Source organism: Urocampus carinirostris, chromosome 18 (assembly GCF_059441175.1).
Source record: "Urocampus carinirostris isolate Australia breed hairy pipefish chromosome 18, RoL_Ucar_1.0, whole genome shotgun sequence".
Taxonomy (NCBI): Eukaryota; Metazoa; Chordata; class Actinopteri; order Syngnathiformes; family Syngnathidae; genus Urocampus; species Urocampus carinirostris.
Window position 1 is genome coordinate 29,637,714 of NC_142366.1, and position 26,543 is coordinate 29,664,256.

The 26,543-nt window shown below is 42.3% G+C and overlaps 1 protein-coding gene across 1 annotated transcript in view; it reads right to left on the reverse strand.

The window, feature by feature from the left end:
* LOC148348797 (partitioning defective 3 homolog) overlaps positions 1-26,543 on the reverse strand; it is a 387,206-nt gene that overhangs the window by 194,810 nt on the left and 165,853 nt on the right. Inside the window, exons 13-15 of the mRNA XM_088322738.1 lie at positions 23,044-23,232; positions 22,797-22,961; positions 5,025-5,178 (exon numbers count right to left, since the gene is read on the reverse strand). Coding sequence (XP_088178864.1) covers positions 5,025-5,178; positions 22,797-22,961; positions 23,044-23,232 — 508 coding nt within the window. The remainder of the gene's footprint in view (positions 1-5,024; positions 5,179-22,796; positions 22,962-23,043; positions 23,233-26,543) is intronic.

The window sequence follows — 26,543 nt, forward strand, 5'->3', positions numbered from 1 at the left end:
AGCTTGTGCTTTGTGGATTGTTATAGGGTTCGGGATGAGACTGAGCTGAGGCAATCCTGCTGGGGGTTCTGGTCCCAATTAACCACGATAATACTACCTTTTAAATTCTGAAAGCTTTCAACATCAATTTTCAGCCTGATACCAATTCAAGTACCTACATTTTAAGTAGTCACTTATTATCAATACCAAGTACCAAGATACATACTAAACAAATATTCAAATAAACAGTTACCAACTGCAATCACTTAGGACAATATTGCTTCCAAGTCTCAGTACTTGCTTATATAACGACCTTTATTTTGGAGTACACTGAAAACTAGAGTTGAACAATATATATGTATAGTTTTCCAAAAAATGTATGCAAAAATATTCTGTATCTGTATTGGCAAATATCATTTTTGCGCTCATATCAATTACAAAAAATGCCCATTATACACAGGTTGATGCATGGATTTATGTTAAGACGCCACAATTAAATAGTAAAGGGAGTCTATTAAGTCGAACTAACCAATACTTTGCATTAGGTAATATACAATATGTTGCTTTGTTGCAAATATGAATAGCAATACAATGATACAAAAATACTAGTGAAGTGAGAGCTTTAAAACGCTAACGCGGGCATTTTAAAGCGACGTTGGCGCTTTAATGGAAAGACAGCTCTGAGGTGTAACAAGTTAAAGCTTATTTAAAGTGTTAAAGCTGACTTTATGCTACGGAATCAAGTTGAAAGTGCCTGTTTGATCAAACTGATATTGACCCCTGTAGATCAGAATGCATTTAGTCAGTAGTAACCGATTCCATGATTGAAACATTGGTTAAAATGTCCTCCAAAATGTATACAATTTTTTTATGCGTGTTCAAATCAGAGCCAAAACAAAACGTGCACAAAGCATTTTGTTTGACTTCTGGAAAGAGCAGTCTAACGTTTGCAACTATTTCACAATGTCTAAAATAATTGGCCAAAGTAAAATAAACATTTGCAAAGCTTTTAGAGGAGCAAGGTGGTTCTCTCCAAATGACCACTATTGTAAACAGTGATAGTGATCAAATTTGAAAAAGTAGCAATTAAGGCTTCAAGCGATTACCTCACCTGTTTTTCAGCTAAAATGCTTATGCTACACTTTTCTGCAGGCCAAATTGCAACCAAAAAAATTCAGGCAAAAATAAAAACCTATCTCTGAGTGTTCCAACTCAGATTACTCAATGTAATGTGAATATTTCAGTTCAAAACATTTCAAAACAGACCAAAACTGTCCATATTGTCTACATGCTTTAAGAACAAGCATTCAATTTACTTTGGGTACATCTAGCATTGGGATTGTTGGCGAATTTTACTGAAATATTAACTAACTTTGACAACATGATATAGGTTCCTACATTTCTGTCGTTTCAATTGTTGTCTTGCAAGCATCTGCACATGTTAATGACTGCAAAGTTTCGAGGAAGACGAAAGACAAAAAAGCAAACATTGATATTTTTTCTGCCAGTAAAAAAACTCAGATCCGAGATGCCACTGGGCTTCAATTGTGCTTTCAACTTCAACATCATTGTGGCTCTCTTCTCACATTTCCAACTGCACCCCTCCCCCCACTTGACCCATCTGACTGCAGCTTTTCAGCTTCAAACAGAGAGAATTCTTTTGCCAATAGAGTGCCCCACGGTTGCTAGAATGTGTTGAAACAGCCAGCGCAATAAATAACCAAAGAGAGAAGAAAAGGCAATCAATTTGGATTTATTTTTATTTATTTAACAGATGAAAGACGAGGAGAAAATGGGAGCCGCCGTGTCAGAGGTATGGAGTCAATGTCAGGCCTATTGATCTGGAGGCTTAATTAACCGTCAGAAGAGACCATCAGACACGGCCTCTTGATCTCCTCTGGCTGGCGGAGTGGCACCACTCCGACTCGACGTACAGGGTAGCGTACAAATGAGATGGGTGGGACGGCCAAAAGGTGAAGATCATTGGCCAACGACAATGTCACACTGCTTGTGAGTAGGACGGAAAATAACGACTATGTTAAAAGAAGACTCGTCACAGACTAGTGAAATGCTTGGTTGAATAATCAGATAAGTATCAATCCATCCATTATCTGCACCGCTTATCCTCAGTAGGGTCACGAGGGTGCTGGAGCCCATCCGAGCTACCTTCTGGCAGTGGGCAGGGGACACCCTAAACTGGTTGCCAGCCAATTGCAGGGCACACAGGGACAGACAATTCGCTCGCTCATTCACACTGAGGAACAATTTGGTTAGGCCAATTAACCTGACATGCATGTTTTTTGGAATGTGGGATAAAACCGGAGTACCTTGAGGAAACCCACGCAACCACGGGGAGAACATGCAAACTCCACACAGGAGGTCCAATCTCATGACCTCAGAACTGTGCCACACGCGCGCTAACCACTGTGCCGCCGTGCTGCCCCAGATGAGTATGTCTTTCTTAAATTCAGCATGAAGTTGATGATGCCCTATCAACAAATATACCACTTAAAATGTGTCTCCCTATCACAGTTAGTTATCGTTGAGGTTAATTTTGAACTTATTTTTTTCCTAAATGATGGTTTCAAAACAAGGGGCAAGCAGAATATAACTTTGCTCTGAACGTGGAAGTGGGACGGTGTTGGAAACGGAAAAAAGTCGAAAGCCAGGAGAGGAGAGTAGACGTGGTCGAGATAAAAAACGGATCGTGATTCGGGACGGGAGAACGGAAGTGGTCGAGATCAAAGCAGGTCGTAATTCGGGACGGAAGAGCAGACGTGGTCGAGATCAAAACAGATCGTAGCGGGAGACAAACAGGAGCAAAAACAGAACAGGTGAAAAAGGGCTTGCCGTGTAAAAACAGATTCGCAGACGGACGGACAAAAAGGGACTGACAGGACAAGGTTTGAATACTGACAGGGAGCCAATCTGTCAACAAGCTGCAGCTGGCGCCACGCGGGTGGGGCCACTTGGGCGCCACCGCAACCGTGACATTGATAATGGAATTGTCTGCTATTTTTATTATCGATGTTTATCTTAACTTCAAATAATTGTATCAGCCCTACATGAGAGACGCCAAGTGCTCTAAGCTAGGAAGCAAATGAATGACAGACTATAGGCGTATGCAAATTAATACACGCGCTATGAAAAGGAGACAATGAGAGGCGTCGTTTGAAACAATTCGAAAAGGGCTTCATCATCCAATGGAAACCCTTCGCTTAACCCATCTTGAGAAAAGTGCATCGATATCAAGATGACAGTGGTGACTGGCGCTGGATTGAATTGCCAATTCCAATACACCCCGAGAGCGAAGATGTCAGCCGCTTGATGTCGGTCGGCTAGATTGGGAATTGGCCCGAATGAAACTGGCAGGGAGGAGATTAGCAGTGACGTTAATCCCTTTGGGGGTTGAACGGCGTGGCGTACACCTTGAGACGCAAGCTGTGGGGATGCGTGCAAGGTTGTGGGAGTACATTGGTGGATTTAACGGGAGCTGGCACAGAAGGGAGGGCGAGAATCGATTGGGAGAAGGCAAACGTGCAGCCAACACACAAATAATAATGAAACCATAGAAAAAAAATGGTACATCCTTTTAGGAAGGCAAACCTGCAGTTCCCTCTGTTCTTACAGGTCTGATGGGCTGCCAATCTAGACACCTCTGTTCAGGTAAAAATGAGATGAGCTACTCCCTGCTCAATGGTTTCTTAAGTTTGACTATGTGACTTTGGAAGGCTCAGTCTTGAATGGTTCTCACGTAGGCAACCGTGATATTATTTTCCAAGTCTGCAAAATGGCTACCCACTGAGAAGGATAAAAATGAGTGTTTGTTTTTGCTCCTTAATCCGTATTACACAGACGTGTGTCTTTTGACTGGTGGGGGCCGATACAAATGATAAGTACCTTATTTTCAGCATCAGCTTGGAAGGCGCACCCCCTTAACAGTCTTTTTGCCATATATTTACATACATAAGGCGCACCAGACTATAAGGCACATAAAATCTAGACTCCAGTAAAAACGGTTGTGCAATGTCGATAAGTATAAATGATTAGAATTGCACAACATAGTTTACAAATCAAATACTGATCGCAAAGGTGAGTGCATCGACACTTCAACACTAGACCACCAGTGCAACAGCATTCTAACTCTCATCCCATTATACACGTTTATATGTATTTATATTATATTATTATATTATATTATATTATATTATATTATATTATATTACGGAAGTAATAGACGTATAAATGTATGCATTTCCAATCGTATCCACAGTATTCTGCGGTATACAAGGTGCACCAAGTTATAGAGCACTCTTTCAAATTCCTGCCCAAATTCAGGTTTTAAGGTAAACCTTATAGTCCGGATAATGCGGTAAATCCTTTGCTTCTCCTTTGCCAATTCAATTTGGCTCGATTACAGTGAAAATGTAGTTGTTTTTTTTACAGTTGAACACCTCCAAAGTGGATTGCTTAGGATACCAGGGTTGCAAGTTATTTTGACTATTACTACGCACGGTTGTTCATAATTTCGACTATTACTAAGAACTTCCTGCACAGTTTAAGGAATTGTCACTATTGCCTAATCGTGTTGCTTTTTTTTGATTTCCACCCCATTTAGGGTTGATCTGCTTTTTCTACACTAGACTAGGTAAACAACCTTAACGACACATTCGGCCTCATGCTGGATGGGATACATGATGTCTTTTTTTTGAGTACATCATGCCTAAAACGGACCAGACCAAAAATAACCCAGAATCAAGCTCCCAAAAGACATCTGGATGGTGGGTTATGAACTTGTTCTGTGGGTCGTTTTGGGGAAAAAAATGGACATTTATTTTGTTTGGTTGTTTTGCAAAAACACCAATTTGGGAATTGGTTATGGATTGTTTGTGCAACCCAGAGACTTGGTTCAAATAATCCAAATAGCCGGTTACTCAAGTCTAAGATGCCCAAACCTTTTAAGGGAGTTTTTTACCGTTTAAATATTTGCCAAGACATTATTGCACACCTACATTAACAATGTAAATAATATGACTTTGCCTTACCAACACGTCCGACTGAATTTGCAATCGGTGTGGACGTGTGTTCAAAGCTTTCAATGCTCTCGTACAAGGAATGTGAGATCCGGCGCTCTTGGTTGTTCTGAAGGTTGTAAGGGTTTACCGGATGGCCCGGCAAAGGTGGACGGACAGGAACTTCCTAGAAAAAGAGAGTATAAAGTTTAGACATGTCACCTGCCATTTTCACTGTCTTTGACGGCTATAAATGTTGGAATGAGGTCAGTCAGTTTTCTTGTCCCAATAAGAACAAAAAAATAATAAGGATCAACTCAGTTCTATCCACAACTATAACAAATTTAACCTCCCCAGTGCTCATTTGACTGCCTGACACAAGACTGCTCTCCAAAATCCAAATCCAAAATGTTCCGAAGACCAATCTCAGCTCAAGTCGGTATTTTCCGGCTCAGCAGCGTGAAGCGGTTCCCGCGGTGAGGGGAGCTGGCCAAAAGCCGATAAAAACTCAATGGATTTCCCATGGGCCGATTGGCAGCTGTCGCAAACAATAAATCCGGAACGGTTGACATTTGTCAAGTGGCCTGCTGGTTAGCCTGCTGCACAAGTCAGTACACGTACTTTATTCGATAAAAGCAGGTGCATATGCTGTATTACTTGTTTTGTTCTTCAAAGAAGAACTCTCGAACATTGTTCAGTATTATGTTTTGTACAGTTGTCCTCCTGTAGTTAATGTGAAATGGTCCAGCACGAATCATTTATTCTTTTATTACTTCCAGTTTTTATGCAATACCAATCATACATGATTCTAAATGTTTGACATGTGCACAAAGCTGTATTTGATCTGCCAAATAGCAATCGGGAAGAAAGGTCTATATAGAACCTTTCCATTGAGACTACTTAAAGTCTGATCCTCAAGATCCTGACTCTATAACTCAAGCACGCTTTGAACTAAAACTCTGAAGATAATACAGTATTTATGTCCAACATTCCTTCTCTGGCTTCCAGCCAAGACAGGCGAGAGTAAGAGACTGAAATGACAGCAGTGAAGGATTATTTGGCAAACACGGAGAAGGAAGCTGCGGTTTGCATGATCTGAGGTTCTTCAAAATGACTTGCAGGAATGGCATGACTCGTGAGAGATTGGAGATGCCTTCAAAACAGCTGGGCTTTATGATAAGAGGGAGGTATTATATAAGGTTGGTAAATCAGCAATTTAACATGGTTGTATGCAAAAAAAGAATGCATAAAATGCATTAAAATGAATGCCTGAGAAATCAGTATATATGGACAAGATTGTTGACACAGCTTGTTTTAAGTTTGTCAAAGTGTGTCAGAAAAAAAACTAGAATTAAAAGCTCTGCTTCGACGATATGGGTACATTTACACAGAAAGCTTTGATGTACACACCCAGAATACGGTCATTACTATGCCAGAGCAGTAATCAAACATTTAGTTCCCGTCCAAGAGGAACCCTTCAGTGATTGCATTATTTAGTGCGAGCATCAATTAGCCCAAAACTTCAGGCCAGGGAGCTTGTTTCACAGGAAGCACAATGTTTTGGGCGATTTTCAGTGCCGCAATGGTAGGTTGGAGAGCAGGTTGCTTCGTAAACACTATAGTGTTTGGAAAAATTGGTTTTGTATGATGATTTGATTATCACAACCCTTCCAGTTGATGGGAGTCCATTTTGTTTACATGGACTATGGTAGTACTGGTCAGGTAATATGTAGAAGAATTGAGCTTCCCTCAAAAATTAGTCCTCACCCTCAACATAACCCAATTTACAAACAGCAAACAGGGATAGTAGCGAGCTAACCAGGCAAAATATGTTTAGTAGATTTAGAGAAAACACGTAAGTTACTCAATTTAATGACTTAAACTCTGAAGAACACAAAGGTGATTTAGTGGATTTTGAAGCCAAAGAGCCATGTATTCATTGTACATGGCCCTCTTGCAAGAATGGAGGACTAAAACTAACAAACAGAAAACTAAATAAATGAATTAACAAATAAGTGAAACAAAAAGGATATCAAATATTCGTAAATTAAAGAAAAATATTACTGGGAATAAACTCAATACATAAAATAAATGCAAGTGAAATGAGATTGAAGTAATTCTATTAAACATGGAAGAAGTACAAAAAATACAAAAAAAACTGCTGTCACAGTCTTGTTCTACGGACAGACTGAGGTAATCATTTTTTGCTCATGCCATGAGGCACTTTAACTCCACCCGGGGGAGTAAAAGCCCACATTAAACCGTACATTTGCATATTACCCTATTTTTATTAGTGTGTATTTTCCATAGCACTATTTAAATACTCTATATCAACACGTTATATTGGGTATTTTTGTATTCCATTTCTTTTATTTTCTTATTTTATTTTGCAATACAAGGATAGAGCTGGAAGAGTGAATTCCCCTAGGGGGATGAATAAAGTATTTATCTATCTATCTAAATAATTATCAATAGATAAAATCAATAAATAGGCATTTTATCAGCATGAATAAGTGTGTATCAGCCAGCCATAACAAGTCAATCAACCAATTGTCAAATTGTTCCACACTACTAAGAAAGCCCCCCTCTCATGTAATACCAGAACATCTGAAGCATGAAATACGGTTGTATCTATTGATGGCTATTTGATTGCCTGAGTGCATATTTTGTTCTATTTCCACATTTTAATATTTTAAAATAGGTTTTTCAAAATGTTTACAAGCAAAGTGATAGCAGATTGGATTTGGCTGCTTAGAATGGTTGGTGATAGGGAGCAACAGAACCGAATTTGGCTGCCAGAGGGTGTCAGAAAGATTATGTCAAAATTCACTTATTTTCAATTGTTCTTATTTTTCTATTGGAACAGTTTTTGTCTTCCATAATCAAGGTTCTAATCTTACCTATTGTAGTTTTTCCCAGAGTGGATTAACCAACAGATGGTGCAAGAAAGAAAACCAAGATTGTATTTATTTCCCGGCGTGATTCATCCCGTATGTGTTTGTGGTAGCCTCTCTGCAGGCAATATTTGTATCAAATCCAAACTCATATATGTATCGCTTTAGCGTCTTTCTCAAGCATCTCTCTGACCTTCAGTGGGAGCGAAGGGGCGGGGAGGATAGGCAATGTTGACAGAGAGTCTTAAACTGTCACCTCGAGCTAATAATGTCATGTCTGTTGCAGTTTACCGTTTTCCTATCCGAGCTGCGGCCCGCTGCCGGGGTCCTAATCCAGTCACCTCTCTCATAACGCTGTAATTACAGACTTAAGACGCTGCATCATGCCGCAGGCGCAAGCCAAGTCTCCACAGGCAGGTATCTCACTTTTATCCGTTTATCGTCTCGAAGAACTTCAATTTTTCCCAAAATTGAGCACAACAACAGAACCCAATTTAAGAAGCCACAGTTTACACAGCACCGATGCTGTTAGGCAAGGGGAAAGAAAAGCTGCACTAGTTTTAGGTTTGATGAGTGGTAAAACATAGTAAAGAAAACGCCAGGGTCAAAATGTATTTGAAGGAAAGCCAGCAATTACATAAATAATGGACAAGACAATTGACGGAAAGGTCCCCCGGTTCGAGACCGGGTGAAAACATATGTTGTCCTGGGCGCCACCAGGCTTTCCCAAGACACACCACATGAAATGGTGCCCCTACAAGCCTAGTGGTTAAGTGATCCAACCAACCACAATAAAAAAAAAACTCTGTCTTGGTTTAACATATTGAATGTGAAGTTCTAAGTTTGGTTAGTCTTTACTAACCCTGTATTATTATCAGCTATGGGCAAAGTGAGGGTGGCGATAATGTTTTTGTGAGGGATCTATTTGTCGACCAAAGAAAAGTGGGTAGGAGGTTAGATATCACCCCAGTCAGATAGATTACCCCAGATGTGAAAAATGCCCCAAAATCAGACTCAGCCCATTTGGTTTTGTTGATCCAGTATTTTTCTCAGAAAGACATTCCACTTTCCCAGAATATCGACACCATATTTTATAAGCAATCGGGTAGGGTTAGCCTATATATGAAAAAATATAAAAAACAAAACAAAACAAAAAAAATATATACATATATTTATTTTTTTGCTGACACAGCAATTTTCTCCCATAACGACGACCCACTCTCCCAGGCCAGGACAACATAGTACATCAACCATATATTTTACAGTCAGATGTGAAAACTGCCAAAAACAAGCCGACTTGAGAAGTTTGGTTTTAATGATCTAGGAGCTTTCCCAGAAAGACATTCTACTCTCTTAGGCTGTAAGGTTGGCCAGGATGACAACCTTTTACAAGCAATCAGGTATGTCACTCAAGAGGTGACCCTGCCAAAAAGGGAAATGCCACATCAAATTGTTTCACATCTCAATGTGGATGATGCTCAATGGGGCCCAGCCTTTCTAGTTTCTATTTCAGTTTAATTACTTGTCGTCTACTCGGATGGGTCTGGCCTTGATGCGGCGAGGGGGCTTGCGTGTTCCAGTGACCCTGGAGAGCGATACCGTCGGGAGCTTGCTCCTGGTAGGGTCACCCATGGCGGGCCGGTCTCCGGGGTAGGTTCCAGACAAACAAAGACCCCAGCGTGTCGGTACGCTGTGAGGTGGCAGCCCCACCAACCGACTATCCTGCGGAGGGCTAACAACTCACCCAGGAGAAAACCCCCTTTGTTACGAAACTGACCAGAGAAAGAAGCCGGACTGACCAACACGGTAACGGACCCCAGCCTGCCCCCGACCAACGAGTACGGATCGACCTTCGTCGTAAGACCCGTGTCGCCACCTGGAATGTCCAGACACTCCTTCGCCCCGGAGCTGCCACCCTGCTGTCCCGAGAGCTCTGTCGCTATAACATCACCCTGGCAGGGCTCTGTGAAGTACGATGGCAAGGCAATGGTGAAACAACAGCAGGCAACCATTGCTACATCTGGAGTGGCCCCGAGAGTCGGACCGGCCTTTACGGTGTGGCTCTCGCCATTCCAAAAGCCCTCCGGAGGTCCCTCATCAGCTGGACACCAATAAGCGACAGACTACTGTCTGCTCGCTTCCTCCACCATCACGGCAAGATGACAGTGATCGTCGCCTACGCCCCCACTGATGTCGCTGATGAGGATGCGAAGGACGCGTTCTTTGACCAACTCCACCAGGCTGTCGACCAAGCCCCACCACACGATGTCACCATCATCCTCACTGATGCCAACGCCACTCTATCCAGCAATGATCGGCCCCCCGGCTCACCTGTCGGCACCACCTTCGTTGACAGCACAACAAACGACAATGGCAACCGCCTCCTCCTCCTCTGCCACCAAAACAACCTTTGTGTTGCTGACACCTGGTTTCCCCGGAAATGCATCCATCACTGGACGTGGTACAGCCCAGATGGCAGAACCAGGAAGGCATTGGACCACATCCTGATATCACGACGCTGGAAGTCGTTTGTAACCAACTGCCGGGTGTTCAGAGGAGCACAGCTTGGCAACACAGACCATCGTCTGCTGGTGGCCCAGCTCAAGCTAAAGCTCCGAGCCAACCAGCACAAGACTCTGCCTCGCCCCGACTCCTCCCGACTCAGCGACCCCAACATCGCCAGAGACTTCAGTTGCTCCATCCGCCGCACTCTCGATGCCCTGGCTCCTGACAAGCTGACAGACTGGGCGGCCTTCAAGGAAAGTGTCCTCCAGTCTGCTCACAATGTCCTCGGACGCCCGCGATCCTCCCCGAGAAAGCCCTGGATATCAGAGAGGACACTAAACATCATAGACCAGCGGCGTGAGGCCCGGCTCCGAGGCGACCTCACGGAGTATCGGAGACTGAACCGCCTGCGCAATGTGGCCATTGCTGAAGATAGGGAGAGGTTTTGGCAGGCAGAAGCCCAACAGCTTGAGTCCGCGGCCAACAACAACGACATGAGCCGCGTATTCTGTCTACTACGCCAAGCCCGTAGCGGCCCACACATAAAGACAGCCCTGGTAAAAGACTCAGACGGCAACCTCATCATGACAGAAGCCAACTGTCTCGCGCGCTGGAAGGAGCACTTTAGCCTCCTCTTGCAGCACAGCACCATCCCGGCTGATCCCACCCTCCTAGTGGCTGCAAACACAGCACCTCCTAGCGACGCCTGCTGCACAGACCCTGTAACACCCGAGGAAGTGAGAGCTGCTCTGAAGAAGCTGAACTCAAAGAAAGCCCCCGGCATCTGTGCCATTACCGGCGAGATGCTCAAGGCCGGCGGTGATGGCATGGTGGAGTGGCTAACCTGCCTATTCAACCAGGTGTGGGAATCGGAGCAGCTGCCCACCGACTGGACCAGAGGAGTCATCATGCCCTTCTGGAAATGCAAGGGTGACAGGCTTGTCTGTGGAAATCACAGAGGTATAACCTTACTCTCCATCCCGGGCAAGGTCTTTACCAGGATCTTGCTCAGCCGTGCCCTTCCAGCAATCAGAAGCTGCCGCCGTCCCCAGCAGGCTGGCTTTATGCCCAACCGCTCCACAACGGACCACATCTCTGCCGTCCGTCTGCTGATAGAGAAGACCCGTGAATTCCGTAAAGACCGCCATCTATATATCGGATTCATTGATCTGAAGGCCGCCTTTGACACCGTCTGCCACTCTTCACTGTGGAACATCCTCCAAGCTCTCGGAGCACCACCCAAGATCATAGCCCTGTTCAAGCTACTCTACAGCAACGCAGAGAGCTGTGTCCGTATCAACGGCATCGATTCCGACTGGTTTACTATCTCCAGCGGCGTTCGTCAAGGCTGCGTGGCTGCTCCTGACCTTTTTAATTGCATCATCGACCATCTGATGTTCAGGGTTAGTGAGCGCATCCCCGGAGTGTCTTTCGGCAACTACCACCTGACTGACCTGGAGTATGCTGACGACACCATCATGCTCAGCACTTCCTACAGCCAGCTGAAAGACGCTCTGGGCATTTACAGTGAAGAGGCAGCGCGGCTTGGCCTCCAAGTGAGTTGGACGAAAACCAAGTTCATGTATGTTGGTGATGGACCAGATCCACCTCCCATCCAAATTGGTAGCGACATCGTAGAGCCTGTCAAGAGCTTTGTGTATCTGGGGTCCATGGTGACACACAATGGGGACCTAAAACCAGAGATTCTCCGCAGAAGAGCCCTGGCAGCATCTGCTCTGCAGTCTCTCTGGAAACCACTCTGGCGGCACCAGACCATCGCACGCAAGACGAAGCTCCGCATTTACAACCTCGCCGTACTCTCTATCCTGCTTTATGGCTCAGAAACATGGCCCCTGAACGACACCCTGGCCACAAGAATCGACGGTTTTGATAGCAGGGCTCTCAGAACCATCGAGAACATCAGGTGGCCCCAACGAGTCTCCAATAAAGAGCTTAGAGCCCGCACGTGCCAGCCCCGAGCAGCTTCCTTGGTCGCACAACGCCGCACCCGCTGGTTTGGCCATGTCCTTCGTCTACCACCAGACCATCCGACACGAGCCATTCTCCAGTTTGACCCAAAGGCAGCAGGCTGGAGACGACCACGAGGGAAACCCCGCACTCGATGGCTCGACGTCGTTGCGGGCGACCTCCAACAACACGGAGTTGCTGTAGAGGATGCAGAACAGCTGGCACAAGACCGGCAGCATTGGAAAAACCTGGTTCATCTGGTCGGCTCAACGCACAGGGACGGGACCCCCCGACCTTCGCTGTAGCAATAATCAATCATCGTCTACTATAATTTAGTTGTATAAAGTTATTATTAGTCACATTTTTGTATTTGCACCACATAGAATCAACCTTAAGTCATAAAATAATACACATAAAGATTATATTTATTAAAAGAAGGTTCATCAAACAAGAGAAGAAAACAAAATGTTGATGCTCTCCAATTCAAGGAATCCCAATTCCATGGTTATGTGCTATGAGCACATGCTGATTCTCAAAGTCCAAAGTCAAAAAAGACCCCCAGCCTTCTAGCTGGCACTCTTTCATGCCAATAAATTACTAGTCCGCCCCCTGTGAAGGTTTTTTTTTCCTATCATATGCCCCCTGAGCTAAAATGAGTTTGACACCCCTGCTCTAGACTGACTTACTAAATCAACATTTTATTTTTTGGCTATATCACGGAAGCCAAATATGTAAATACAATTGCTACATATCAGCATGCCAAATATTATACCACTACAAAAATGCTTCGTCAGGAAATTGGCTTCCTTGCTAACCATGTGTCTCATGGTTCGAAATTCTCCAGCAGCAGCGGTCAGCTCAATACTAATAAAACCATAAATTACTAGTCTGGGGTTTTGACTGATCGCTCTCGGCAGGATTTATTGATCGTCTTCTGCACCGAGAGTACGTCTTTTGTTAGGACTTCCTTCCTACTTGTCTCTTTACATAAACGTTCCCCGAGTGACTCGGAGGCTATTTGAGCTGCATTACAAACAAGCCGGTGGCAGCCAAAAGGTACTTACTTGGAAGATGCGTTTGCTGGTTTTAATCCCACAGTGGATATGTAGTTAATATGCAATATTCCCTCCCCAAATAAACTTAGCATGCAATATGTTTGTGTAAAAGCCACAGGGGCCATGGGGGTAATACATTTGTATGGGCATTGCAATGTCACATTTTTGACTAATGGCTGAAGCCTAAAAGCAGATATGGTCAGTTTGTCAATAGTGTCTGTTAGTGAAGGAGATTTAACTTAAATGACAGCGCCGACGTCAAGATGCTTCACAGGTCGATTTCAAATCAGCGCAGGCTAGGAGCATATTCGTTATCAGGGAGTCCTTTTTCAGATAGACTAAGGTCTGATCCATGCCATTAATACTTTGACGGGACATGATGTGTGACTGGAACTGTTTTTCAAGGAAGACGAAAGAGTCAAGGGATAGTTCATTTGGGGGAAAACTAAACAGGAATTAGTACATTATAATGCATTTGCAAATGTGCAACACCATCAGAGGGCGCATTGGACTCAACGAATACCATAAATTCCGGACTATAAACCGCTACTTTTTCCCCAAACTTTCGACCCTGCGGCTTATTCAGTGATGCGGCCAATTTATGTAATTTTTCTAATGGCCGCCAGCGGCGCTCGAGTACAAAAGGTAAGATTTAGACCGGTGGAATACATGCGCCGAGGAAGACTGCAACTTCTTGGCTTGACTAGTGGCGAGAAATCTTTCACTAAAACTGGCTGCATGCGAAAGGCAACTTTTTCGCAAGTCTGCGAGTGGATCCTGACAGGGTGGGGCAGCATCAAAAAATCCACCATCACCAACGCGTTCCGAAAAGACGGTCTGCTGCGTGACGGAGAGGAGGGCACAGAATCAGGAGTGGATGGGAGCGTGGGACGACGTCTATATGACACTGTTTCTTTCAGACACTGAGGAAGACGACTTTGATGGCTTCCGTTCCAAGGAGGAAGATGAGGACGGTTTACCATGATTTTAACAAGTACGGTATGTTTTTTTAACAGACCCGTTTACTGTGTTGCGAGCGTGTTGCTAGCGTGTTCCTACCATTAACTTCCCAGATGAAAGTTATATTATTATTATTAAAGCTTTGAAAACTCTCTCGGTGTACCGTCTTTCTTTGTAAATATGTGTAACCATGTATAATATGTATTTGCAACAGTTTATTTTTGTAATTTATTTATTTGTATTTATTTTGGACACTTATTCTGATGTTTTGGACGGGCGAATTAAAAAGAAGGGGCGTAACAAACGCGGGCTGACGGGAAGTGGGGACCGGTAAAGGTGAGTGTTTGTGGACACGGCGGACAATAGTGGATATATATTTTTCCCACCCATACCTTTGTAAATATACATTTTTTTCTTTGGATTACTTTCAACGGGACGTGGACTCTGCCGGTCAAACCTTAAGTACCGGTATCATTTTCCGTTCATTTTGCCGGCTGTGATTTTTGGACTGTTTACTTTAATGAAGGACATTCTGTTACAATCGCGGTACTGGGTTAATTTTGTGTTACATTTTTTTTAATGTGGGCGCATGCAGCTTATATACAGGCGGCTTGTGTAAGTACAAAATCGGTTTTCCTCTTAAAATGCGGCAGGTGCGCTCTATAGTCAGGAATTTACGGTAATTGTTTTCAACTTCAGTTATATGCTCACGTCACAAGAACATCAGGACTGGCCAAGATAATTCTGCAAGACTGAAAAAAGAACTCGGCTGACAAAATTAAGAAATAGACTGGTGCCAACTTGCAACGACCCAAAAACAGACCAGAAACTGTCAGCAGTAAAGAAACCTGCCAAGAGTTATGACCTCATTGGTGCCCCGACGACCAAAGCGGTTAAAGGATCCGTGAACAGTGAATTCATTTTTAATTGATCTATTAGTTGATGACAATTTATTTTGAAATTCATCATTTCCGCATGTTAAAACACCCTGATTTTTAAGGTGCATCCCCAAAAATAGTGTTTTGTTATACATACTTCATACATAAGGTGCACCAGACTATAAAGCACATACAATTGAGACTAAAGTAAGAATTATCGTGATTGTAAAGTATATAGTAATGCAATTAATAATCAGTTGGTATGGTTCTCTGTTTAAAATCGCAAGACTTTTTTTTCTTTCAGTGGTAATCAACCCTGGGTTGCAAACACATTTTTTATTAGACCATCAATTGAACGGATGATATATGAACAAGCAATGAACCTTATCTCATCATCACACAAGTTTTAACTCACGGTGCCAGAAACTATTTACCTAGTACATTCTGATATAGCCCATTCACTTCTCTTGTGTGTCAATATAATCTCAGTTTAATGTGTATACATAGGTAAAAGAGCTTTGCATTGTATTTTACACAGGGTTATTGACACAAAGGTGAAGATGTGGAAAGACCGTAACCGTTTAGAAGGCAAAATCAGGGGTTTTGGCACCATGAGTAAAAATAATGAGAAGCTGTAAAGAATGGATGTCAGTCAACTTCTTTACATCTAAACTTAAAACACACTTCTATTCTATAGCACATGAATAACCTCTATTTTAGGTTGACAATATATGTGTAGTATTTGCCCTCATGTAGGTTCTGGATCAGGGGATGGTGTCATAATAGTCAGTTGTTTGCAATAATCTGTGGTCTGTGCAGCCCTTTGAGACTTTGTGATTGGGGGGGGGGGCCCAAATAAACATGACTTGACTTGATTTAGATATTTTAGATATTAATGCCGTGATTTTGTACACCACCAATTAGTTTCCACAGGAGTGGCTATATTTGTGTGCATTAGTTCTGCTGGATTTCTATATGTATCACTTTCACAATTGCTTGTTTTACATCCATAGACCTCCGTGTGGATATCATGGTGATTTAGTGCACAAATGACTCCAGTATAAATGTCATCGGTAATGTGTAACACCTAAATTTGAAACTTTTATTTAATGTTCTAAGATTGGAGGTCATAGGACACCGACAGAGAACAAATCAGACCTGTCAGTCACCTGTCATATGATACTTTTGCTGAAAAGGAAAATAAGTCAACTCCCACATAAAATGTTGTCTTTAACACGGTGCAATGTTACCAAAATCTTTTCGGTTTTCAGCAAAAATAAATGATTCGCCTGCAGTTAAAAGGCGAGATGAAACTGAGAAAAGAAAACAAGGAAGATCAGCTATTTGACTTTTCCATGGAAGTAAGAACATTAAAGAAGTGTGGCATTATCATAAATGAGAAATAAATTACTTCTGAATGTAATTTAAAATTAACACATGTGGAAACATATTAACAGAACAAAGACATTGGGGAAAAAAAAAATACCAGGCCGCTATGCAATTACAATGCTTCAAATAAATTCCCTGTGACCAATCATCTTCCTTGAATATCTGGGCCAGAAAGATACATTTTCAAAAGCGCTCTCGGAAAGAGAGAAAAAAAAAAAGAGAGATCCGGCTAAGATAGATGTGTGAGTCTGCGGTGCGTACGACCTTGTGTGTGTTACACACAACTGAAATTAGAACAGATTACACGATAAAGACAAAAGAATGGCATACAATACAATGGAGTCCACTCAAAAGCTTTCCTAAAGCATCAGCCACATATGGTGTTTCCGATATTAGATTTCTGGCTGACAAATAAATGAATGCAAAGTATGGTGAATAAAAATTGTACATTTAAAATATTCAGTGGACTCTTGTATATCATTTTAAGGGATCCATAATTGGAGTCAGCTCGTTCACTGCCAGTCCAGTCAAAAAGAAACTTGAACATTGTATTCCAGTCAATGTCAAGTCATGTTGATTCGAATAGCCCTTAATCACAAGGAGTCTCAAAGGGCTGCACAGTCCACAAATTATTGCAAACTACATACTGGTATTACAACATCCCCTGATCTAAAACCTAAATGAGGGCAAGGAAAAACTCAAAAACCTCAACATGAGGAAAATGAAACTTTGAGAAGGGACTGCACACCAGGTAATCCCCCTTCCAAGATGACCAGGCTGCAACGGATGTTTCAATAACAAATAATACACAGGTACTGTAAACAGGAAATATAGGTCATTCATAAGGTACATCATAAGAAGTTTGTTTTAAGCCTAGATTTGAACAGTTCCGCTGAGGTTGCAGATCGAATCAAAGAGGGCAGAGAATTCTGAATGGAGAACACTCTCGAACCTGCTCTCTTCTTGGCAATCAAGTTCACATAGTCAGAAAGCATAGCAAAAAAGATAATTTGGAGGTTGTCAATGCAAAATGGCCCATAAATACGATCATGATTTGAGACAATTACAATTTTATTTTGAAAAATAAACCCTAACCTACGCATATTAAAAACAAATTAACAAGAAAAAAATGTTATATAGAATCAAAAATACAGATTAACATTTTTTTTTTTTTTAATCCAAATAAAACTTAAATAGGTTATGTAAGAAAGCTAGTAACTAAATTCCCACAATGCCACAGTTTAGTTAGAGACAATTGTTATAATGATTAGCACTAGTTTTGGATAATTCAAACTCGAGAAAATCACACATTTGATCACACAAATTAGCATTATTTAATTATTTCTTAAAAAAATCATAAATAAATCTAAAATACATTTGTTTTATTGTAAAGCCCTATTGTATGTATAACAGTCCTCAGAGGTTAAAAATATGAAAAGGATGTGGAGGTGCACGAATACCCAACATATAATTGCTATATTTATTGTCTTGGCTAAATTTAGCCTCAAGTCACTTGCATGAAAGCAGGTTAGCTATCATATATATATATATATATATATATATATATATATATATACATATATATATAAATGTCTTGTATAAATTGCGATACGAAACATCATGAATGACCAAGCTTTAGTCTAGCTTTTTAAACCCCCGGCTCCCTGTTACCAGCATCAGACCGTTCTGCGAACCTATGCTTTCAGCTAGGCAAGCTCTGTACCTTCGGACATTCTCCTGCCCTGTTTTCTCCTGCCTGATACCCGTTGCCGACCTGTTTCTGGACCCGTTTCTGCCCTGCTCCCCCGTCCCGGCTATCGACCAGTTTTCCCGCTGCCAACGACTATCCTCGCTCGACACGCAAGTGCCACTTCCGCGTTCCTGCCATCAGCTACCCGTGTCCGACGAACATCGGATCGTGGAAGCAAGCACTGCTCTCTTTCTCAATAAAACTGAGTAAAAACGAACGCTATTGGGTCCTGTCTCCGTTTCTGGCTTGTGACAATTTTACAATGTAAATGCAATTACATTACTTTATCTTTAGCTCAAGCAGGATTATTGAAATAAGGCAAATTATGCTGTGCACTCTACCCAAAGTTGTAACTCCGGAGATATGTTATGCTGGTCCTCTGCACAAGTTTAGCCCTGAGTGTGGCGCAATGATGAAATCAGCGTATTTTCATGGAACAGAGCACATCCAGGGTATGTGCTGCCCCCTGTGATGCATGAGTGTGTGCAGCTTGGGCCCTCTCTGCTGCAGACAGTGATGGATCTGATTCATTTCACTGGTGGCCTCCAGTGCTCAGTCCCATTTTGCCGGGTGACAGTGGCAAACTGGTGCTGGTTTCCCTGCGTACTATCAGCCTGGCCGTGGGTCCTGCATTGTTGGTTGTTTCGAGGGGGTGTCTGGTTTTCTCAATGAGGACTTTGACATTTTTGGTGATCTCGTGGTGGATAAAATGTCCTTTCTGCTCGCATTAGAAATTTAAATTGCCTGATTAAATCAAATAAATATTCTTGACCATTTGCTTATCCCGATCTCCAACCTAGATGGAATACCTATCCCATTATTGGTCGGTCCTGCATTTTTTTTTTAGCATAACTGTCAATCAAATTCTGCAAAGGCTTTCTTGGATATCAGATGAAAGGCCCACTGTGGCCCACGAAAATCTCACCAAGGGAGGAAATAAATGTGAGCCCCTATCGCCTATCTCACACGGGAAATGAGAATGTTTGAAGATTTGCATGGTTTTTGGGCCACCACTTTTAAGTTACCCCTTAGTTATTTCAAAGCTCGGGAATCTCGCATTGAGATGGATTAAGGGTAGAGTTGCAGGAAAATACATCATCCATGCAGTTAACTCATCAAAAGATTTGTATAATATACTGTATAAAGTGAAATATTCAATACTTAAACTCATAGTATGCGTTATGTTTTGGGCTTTTGATGTTACATCAAAGACAAAGCACTAAAACTTAAGCACTATGGAGGTGACATTTCACTTGGAATGTTAACACATGTTTCGGTTAAACATTGAACCAAGCAGCAAATACTATGTTTTCGAAAATGGAAACTCTTGGTATGTGAAGAAACGGCTTATCTTGGTCACATTGACCAAGACAAACCCTCCTTAGCGTACTGTTAAAATAAGATGTTACAAATGTAAATTTGTGATCACTGACCCAATTGCTTTAGTGTCAAGTCAAGTCAAGTCATGTTTATTTGTGTAGCCCTTAATCACAAATAGTCTCAAATGGATGCACAGATTATTGCAAACCGCGGACTATTATGACACCATTCCCTGATCTAAAACCTACATGAGGGCAAGGAAAAACTCAAAAACATGAGGAAAATGAAGAAACCTTAAGAAGGGACCGCACATGAGGTAACAAGACAAAGAACATGTGTGTTGTGACAGCGGGGTTTATCTCATAATTTTAAAAGTGGCCCACTATTTTCAAATACCATATGTTCCTCACTATACAGGCACACCTGATTTTAAGGCGCACCTCCAAAATAAATATTTTGTCAAATTTGTCTCACACATAAGGCGCACCGGACTATGAGCAGCACGAAATTGAGAGTACAGTAAGAGCTGGCATGTGTACAAGGACATATTAATGCACTGTATCAAAATGTGCCACTCACCAAAATCAAAAAACTTTTTCGGAGATGGGAATCAATTACTAGCGGCCTATACATTACCACTAAGGAACTATTGATACATATTTCAACTTTTTGGGCACTTTTTATACCACCTTTGATATCCTGCAAGAAATACAAAGAGTTGCGGGATCTCCGTGGGTGGCCAACCCACTTACGAAGCGGCGGAGACGGCGTAGTGATCGCAAAAAAAAGCGGGGCTGTCGCTCGGGCCATGGTGCTAAGCTAAGGGAGCTACAACGGCGAAATGGCAAAGAAAGAAATGAAAATGATGAAATTGTGCCTAACTCCACCATTATTTCTTCACCGAGCTTGCCTGTCAACCGACGCCTGAGACTCAACAAGCCCGAACGGCGACATCATGTGACGATTTCTGCAAAGACTTCAGCTAAGTTAAAAGATTCAGCAAAGCTAAAATTTGGTCTTTATTGCAACATCTATTGCAGCCTGGTCATCCTGGAAGGGGGATTACCTAATGTGCAGTCCCTTCTCAAGGTTTCTTCATTTACCTCATGTTGAGGTTTTTGAGTTTTTCCTTGCCCTCATGTATGTTTTAGATCAGGGGATGGTGTAATACTAGTCTGTGGTTTGCAATAACCTGTGATCTGTGCAGCCCTTTGAGACTCTTTGTGATTAAGGGTGTCACAAATAAACATGACTTAACTATCATTACCACTGAGGGACTTATGATACAGATGTCCGACCAATTGGCTTTAGCACTTATCCTAATATAACACTATTTTACTTGGTGCAACACTCATTTTTGTACTGCATTCTGATAGGCTAAACAGTCTCTCCACTTCTGCCCATCTTGGTTTAATATGCATGCCTGCATGTAAGAGCTAGTGTTTTGTTGACATACTTTCGGTTTTTGTTGTTGAAATGGTGTATAGACGATTTAACATATCCCCATGCACGATGCAAATCATGATTCCAGGCACCGTGAGGAAAAATTGTGTGATCATGAGAGAAGGTCCTATGCATTGTCATTGTTGTTTGCTGTTACCACGAATGGTCTAGTGGTAAAATGTTTTCACCCTCAACGCCACTACTCGAGTTAGATTCCGGGTAAATACAATACTTTGTTTATTAATGTAATCAATCATTACACAATTGTTGCTTTAATACTGTCTTACCGTAAAACCTTTTGGTAACGCTGTTGTGGATTAACTGCAAGTCAGCTTGATAACAAACATCTGGATGTTATGAAACAATGTTGATACAAGAAATCACAAGTTGCTGACTAAGAGAGTCGAGTTCGAAAAAAAAAAAAATCACATGATTTTGTTGAACACAGTATAAAACGCCCACCGTCTCTAAGACAGACTTTGAACGTGGATGAATGTTGTTGAATAAAGAGCGTTCCCTCTTTGCCATATTTCTGTCCGCGTATGTTTTGGGGCGACGCCCAATGACGTCCTCTCCAAAAACGCATCCCTATGACCAAATGTATTTCAAATTCTAGCCGCTGTATTCGGCAGTATGAAGGTGCACTGTGTTATAAAAAGCTCTTTCAAATGTATGACCAAATTAGGGTTTTTATGTGCTACTTCCAATGACAAAAAAATATACGGTATACTATACTGTACTTGGCAAATATTAGCATAGTGCAGTGGTCAGGAACCTATGGCTCGCAAGCCATATATGGCTCTTTCTGTGAGTACCTGTGGCTCAAAGACAAATTTGATTGCATGCAAATTTTCTCCATCTCTTTCAAAACTTGAGCCATTAATCCTGTTCAGATACATGCAGAGCCAAACCAAAGCTGAATTTCAAAGCAGTACTTCACAAAATATATAGGGCACGTTTTTCACTACATTTTACAGTCAAGGTGTCACACAAAAAACAAACAAAACAAAAAAAAACTTGTTTTGGCTGTACAACGCTAAAGAATCCTTGATATAGGAGCTCACTATATAATCTGTGTTCAGTGTTCAGATACCTTATGATGAATCCACAGAACAAACTGTAAATACGCCAAAACACCGGAAGAGAACTTAAAGTTATTTGATTGGGTGAGTGGGAGGAGCTATGCAAAAAGTGCAAGCGCTCCCCTCCCATCTCTCACCCTACGCCGTCTGTGCCAAAAGTAAGCACATCAGGCTCCCTGTTTGCAGAATGTTGTGACGTTTTTACAAAATAACTGCTTGCATCTGGTTTTGAAACCAATATGTATGAAAAAGAAGGGTCAAAATGAATTTAACCGATCTTGAGTAATTGCAAGAAAGAGACAAGTTTGAAGTGGTATGTTTGTTGATTTTGGGACACGGGCTCTGGCATTATTTTCATTTCATAATTTTTATCAAATCATCAAAAATGTATGTGCTGAAGACTACGCTTTTGTCTGGGGGCGCGGGTTTAGCAATTTTGTAAATTTGTTTCATAATATATGGTGTGGCTCGTTCCCAAAATAAAATAATTATATTTTGCTTTTATGGCTCTTTGAGTTAAAAAGGTTCCCGACCCCTGGCATAGTGTTTCGAGTGAGCTACCTCTGAGGCCACTCGCCGGGCGACGATGAGTTGGATCATTCCACGTATGTTGCCTTCAACAGACATGGATTTGCGTAGCATTTCCATGGCTTCCTGATTGGTATTCCCAAGCAGCGACTCTCCGTTGACCGCGATAAGCTGGTCGTTTACATGCAGACGGCCATCCTGTAAATATATAGACCATTATTTTTAGTATATTCGACATTTCTACTGATATGCTAGCAAAGTACGACAGATGTTTACTTGCCTTGCTAGCAGCACCCCCATTGATGATGGATTTGACAAAAATGCCTAAGTCGGCGTGGTTCTCCTTGGACCGGTTACCTTTGACGCTGACCCCGAGGCCCGCTGAACCGGAGTCATTGAGCGGGATCTCAAAGGTCAGGAACTCCCGTGTACCGTCAGGGGTCAACACCAAGTCGTCATCTGCTTGTTGCTGTAGGAATTTAGGAGAAGACTATTTTATAGATTATGTGTTTCGGTTGTCAGTTCTGACCCGTTGTGGACCCTAAACAACAGTCAGATACAGGCATGTCAAACATACGTGGACGATTTAATCCGGTCTTCCGTGTTTATTGAGTATGTAAAAATAGAATCAAGTCTCTGGCTCTTATCAAAAACTATTTTAATATGAAAACCAAATGCTACTTCTCATAGAAAAGGTGTAAATGCCATGATTATCAATGGGAATCACCTGCATCCGCTATTTTGGCGCCAACCGCTGCGGGGTCTGATTGGCTCCATGTCCCTACTTAAACCCAGTCCTGTCAATCCCCTGTTGTCAGGCCGTCTGCGAACCTCAGCGAATAATAGGCCAGCCTTTTTCGACCCCGACTCCCACCTGTCTCGTTTTTTGCTGCCATCTGCTCTCCCGTCCCAGATTTTGACCTCTTTTTGTCCCCGACTATGTCTTCTCTCCTGTTCTGGCTTACGAGTCGCTTCTGACCCCGACCACGTTTTGCTCTCCTCTCCCAGCTACCGACCCGCTTTTTCTGTCCCTGACACCGCCATCGCTCGCCACGAAAGATCCACTTCCGCAGTCGGATCACAGCCCAGGTACCAGAGCGACTGGCTTCCCGCGTCCAGCGAACACCGGATTGTGGGCGCAGCCCCTTTCTCTTTTTTCCAATAAAACTTGTGAGAAACGCAACGCAAGTGTGTCCTGTCTCCGTTCTGGTCGTGACAGTAAAAGAGCTGATGTCCAGCAGAGGTTCTATCAATGTTCGGGACTACTTGTTTTTTGTCAAGAGGAGTTCTCGATGACAAACAATAATAAAACAAAGCAGCACTCAAAGTTAATGAACAAACACTTGGATTACATTGTAATATAGGATGCTACTCAGGATTTGACACCTTGTGACGCAAAAAGATGCCACATTTTAGGAGCCAGCAGTAGCAAATAGACTGCAGGAGTGCAATGAGAGAGAGAGTAAAATGTGTGATAGCACGACACTTGTTTGCATTGATCAATTAAAATAAGATTCATCTATGTTCATGTTAAAAACAATACTGTGCAGTTTTTTCTTCGTTTCAGTATGCCCAGCCTGGTAGTTTTATCAGTTTTTGCCTCTTCACTGCTAAATGTATTGTTTAATGTTTCTTTTATTTTTTTCTAATTTAAAAGCAATTTGACACCTGATAAATGCATTTTTTATTCATAGTTCCCACTGTAGTTTTTTTTAGTCTTGTGAAGTCTGTCACGACCAGAACAGAAGGAGGACCCAGATGTGTAACGTTACTCACAAGTTTATTGAAATATAGAGGAAAGGCAGCCCCAGCGACCCAGTGCTCGCTAGACGCGGGAAGCAAGACACTCACGGGATTGGAGCGTGTTCCGAATGTGGAAGAGGATCTTCCGGAGCGAGAGTTCATAGCGTTGTTAGGCGGAAAACAGGTCGTTAGCCGGGACGGGAGATCAGAACGTGGTCGGGGTAAAAAAAACGGGTCGTTAGCTGGGACGTGAGATCAAAACGTGGTCAGGGTCAAAAAACGGGTTGTGGAGACAAACAGCGAAATCGGGAACGGACGAGTGGAAAACAGGTGACAAAATGGACCGACGGGAGTCAGTCAAAAATGCTTGCCTTGTGAAAACAGATTCACTGACGGACTGACAACAGGCGAGTGAAAGGACTGAGCTTAAATAAGTCAGGGAACCACTCAGGTAACCAGCAGCAGCTGGCGCCAAACGAGCGGGCACAGGTTAGTGTAATGAGTAATCATGGCAATGTCATGTTTATTAGTATAGCCCTTAATCATTTAGAGTGGTGAGTTGTTTCAGATGTAAAGCTGCATTTATTTGACTGTTAGAATAAACAATGTTTTAACACATTCAATGTCAAACATGACCATTATTTGTTTCCATAATTTGAATAAATGTGCTCAGAAAAATATCCCTTTTAATGTGTGACTATCATTTGTAGGGCTAGGCTGAATGATAAAAATGGTACAAAATGCTGCAGCGAGGGTTTTAACTAAGACAAGAAAGTTTGATCACATGACCCCGATTTTAGCTAACCTGCATTGGCTCCCTGTTAGCTTGAGATGTGATTTTAAGGTTCTGTTGGTAGTAAACAAAACCATGCATGGACTTGCTCCCTCATATCTTTCAGATTTAATGTCTCCCTATGTTCCGGTCCGGAGCCTTCACTCTAAAAATGCTGGTCTCCTAGTGATCCCGAGAGCCAAGAAGAGATCCGCAGGTTCAAGGGCGTTTTCCATTCGGGCCCCAGTGCTGTGGAATGCTCTTCCCCCTGAGATTCAGTGGAAATGTTTAAATCTAAGCTTAAAACACACTTCTATTATATAGCATATGAATAACCTTTATGTTGACAATATCGGTGTATCATTTGCCCTCATGTAGGTTTTAGATCAGGGGATGGTGTAATATTAGTACCGTGTTTTCCGCACTATAGGGCGCACCGGGTTATAGGGCGCACCCCCAAAAAATAGTTTTTGGTCCTATATCTTCCATAGATAAGGCGCACCGGATTATAAGGCGCTACAAAGGGAACGTCGACAAAACAGTCAGATGATTCAGTCAAACTGATTACCCCCTTAACATTCCCAAAGCTTGCAAAGAAGCAAATACGTGTCGTAGACACGTGCGGATGCGGTGTCCGTACGATGTCACTTAAATGCGTCATTTCAAATATCATTCGGAAGGTTGAAGTCTTGGGATTCAAGAAATGCCAAACATTTCTATGTTTCTATTTTCTTTTTCGCTCACAACTTTACTGTGCATATGACAATAAACACTTGGAATTGAGTTTAATTCACTCAACTCATCACAGCAACATCAAGATCGTTCTAAAACAAGATACCGGGAAAATATAAAGCCGCATAACTCACCTAAGTTCTCACGTTCAATAATGATACGCAATCATGGTCTTCTTACAACCGTGAGTGAAGTAAATCCAGGAGAGTAGAATATTTACAAATACAGACTAATGAAACATGTGTCTTTATGGCGTACTTTAGCAAGCTTGCTACGCCATTGCTAAACTCGGCCGATTGCAGGGTTTGTTTTGGCCATCTAGCCAATCCGAGGCTCCGAATAACTTCAGCCGATAGCGATCGATTTAACGGATGATTGACACATCTTTTTCGGCCAATTGCAGGGTTTGTTTTGGCCCTTTGGCCAATCCGAGGCTCCGAATAACTTCAGCCAATAGCGATCGATTTAACGGATGATTGACACATTGGTTAGCCAATGAAACGCCGGTATATAAATCCCAGCATACACCGCGG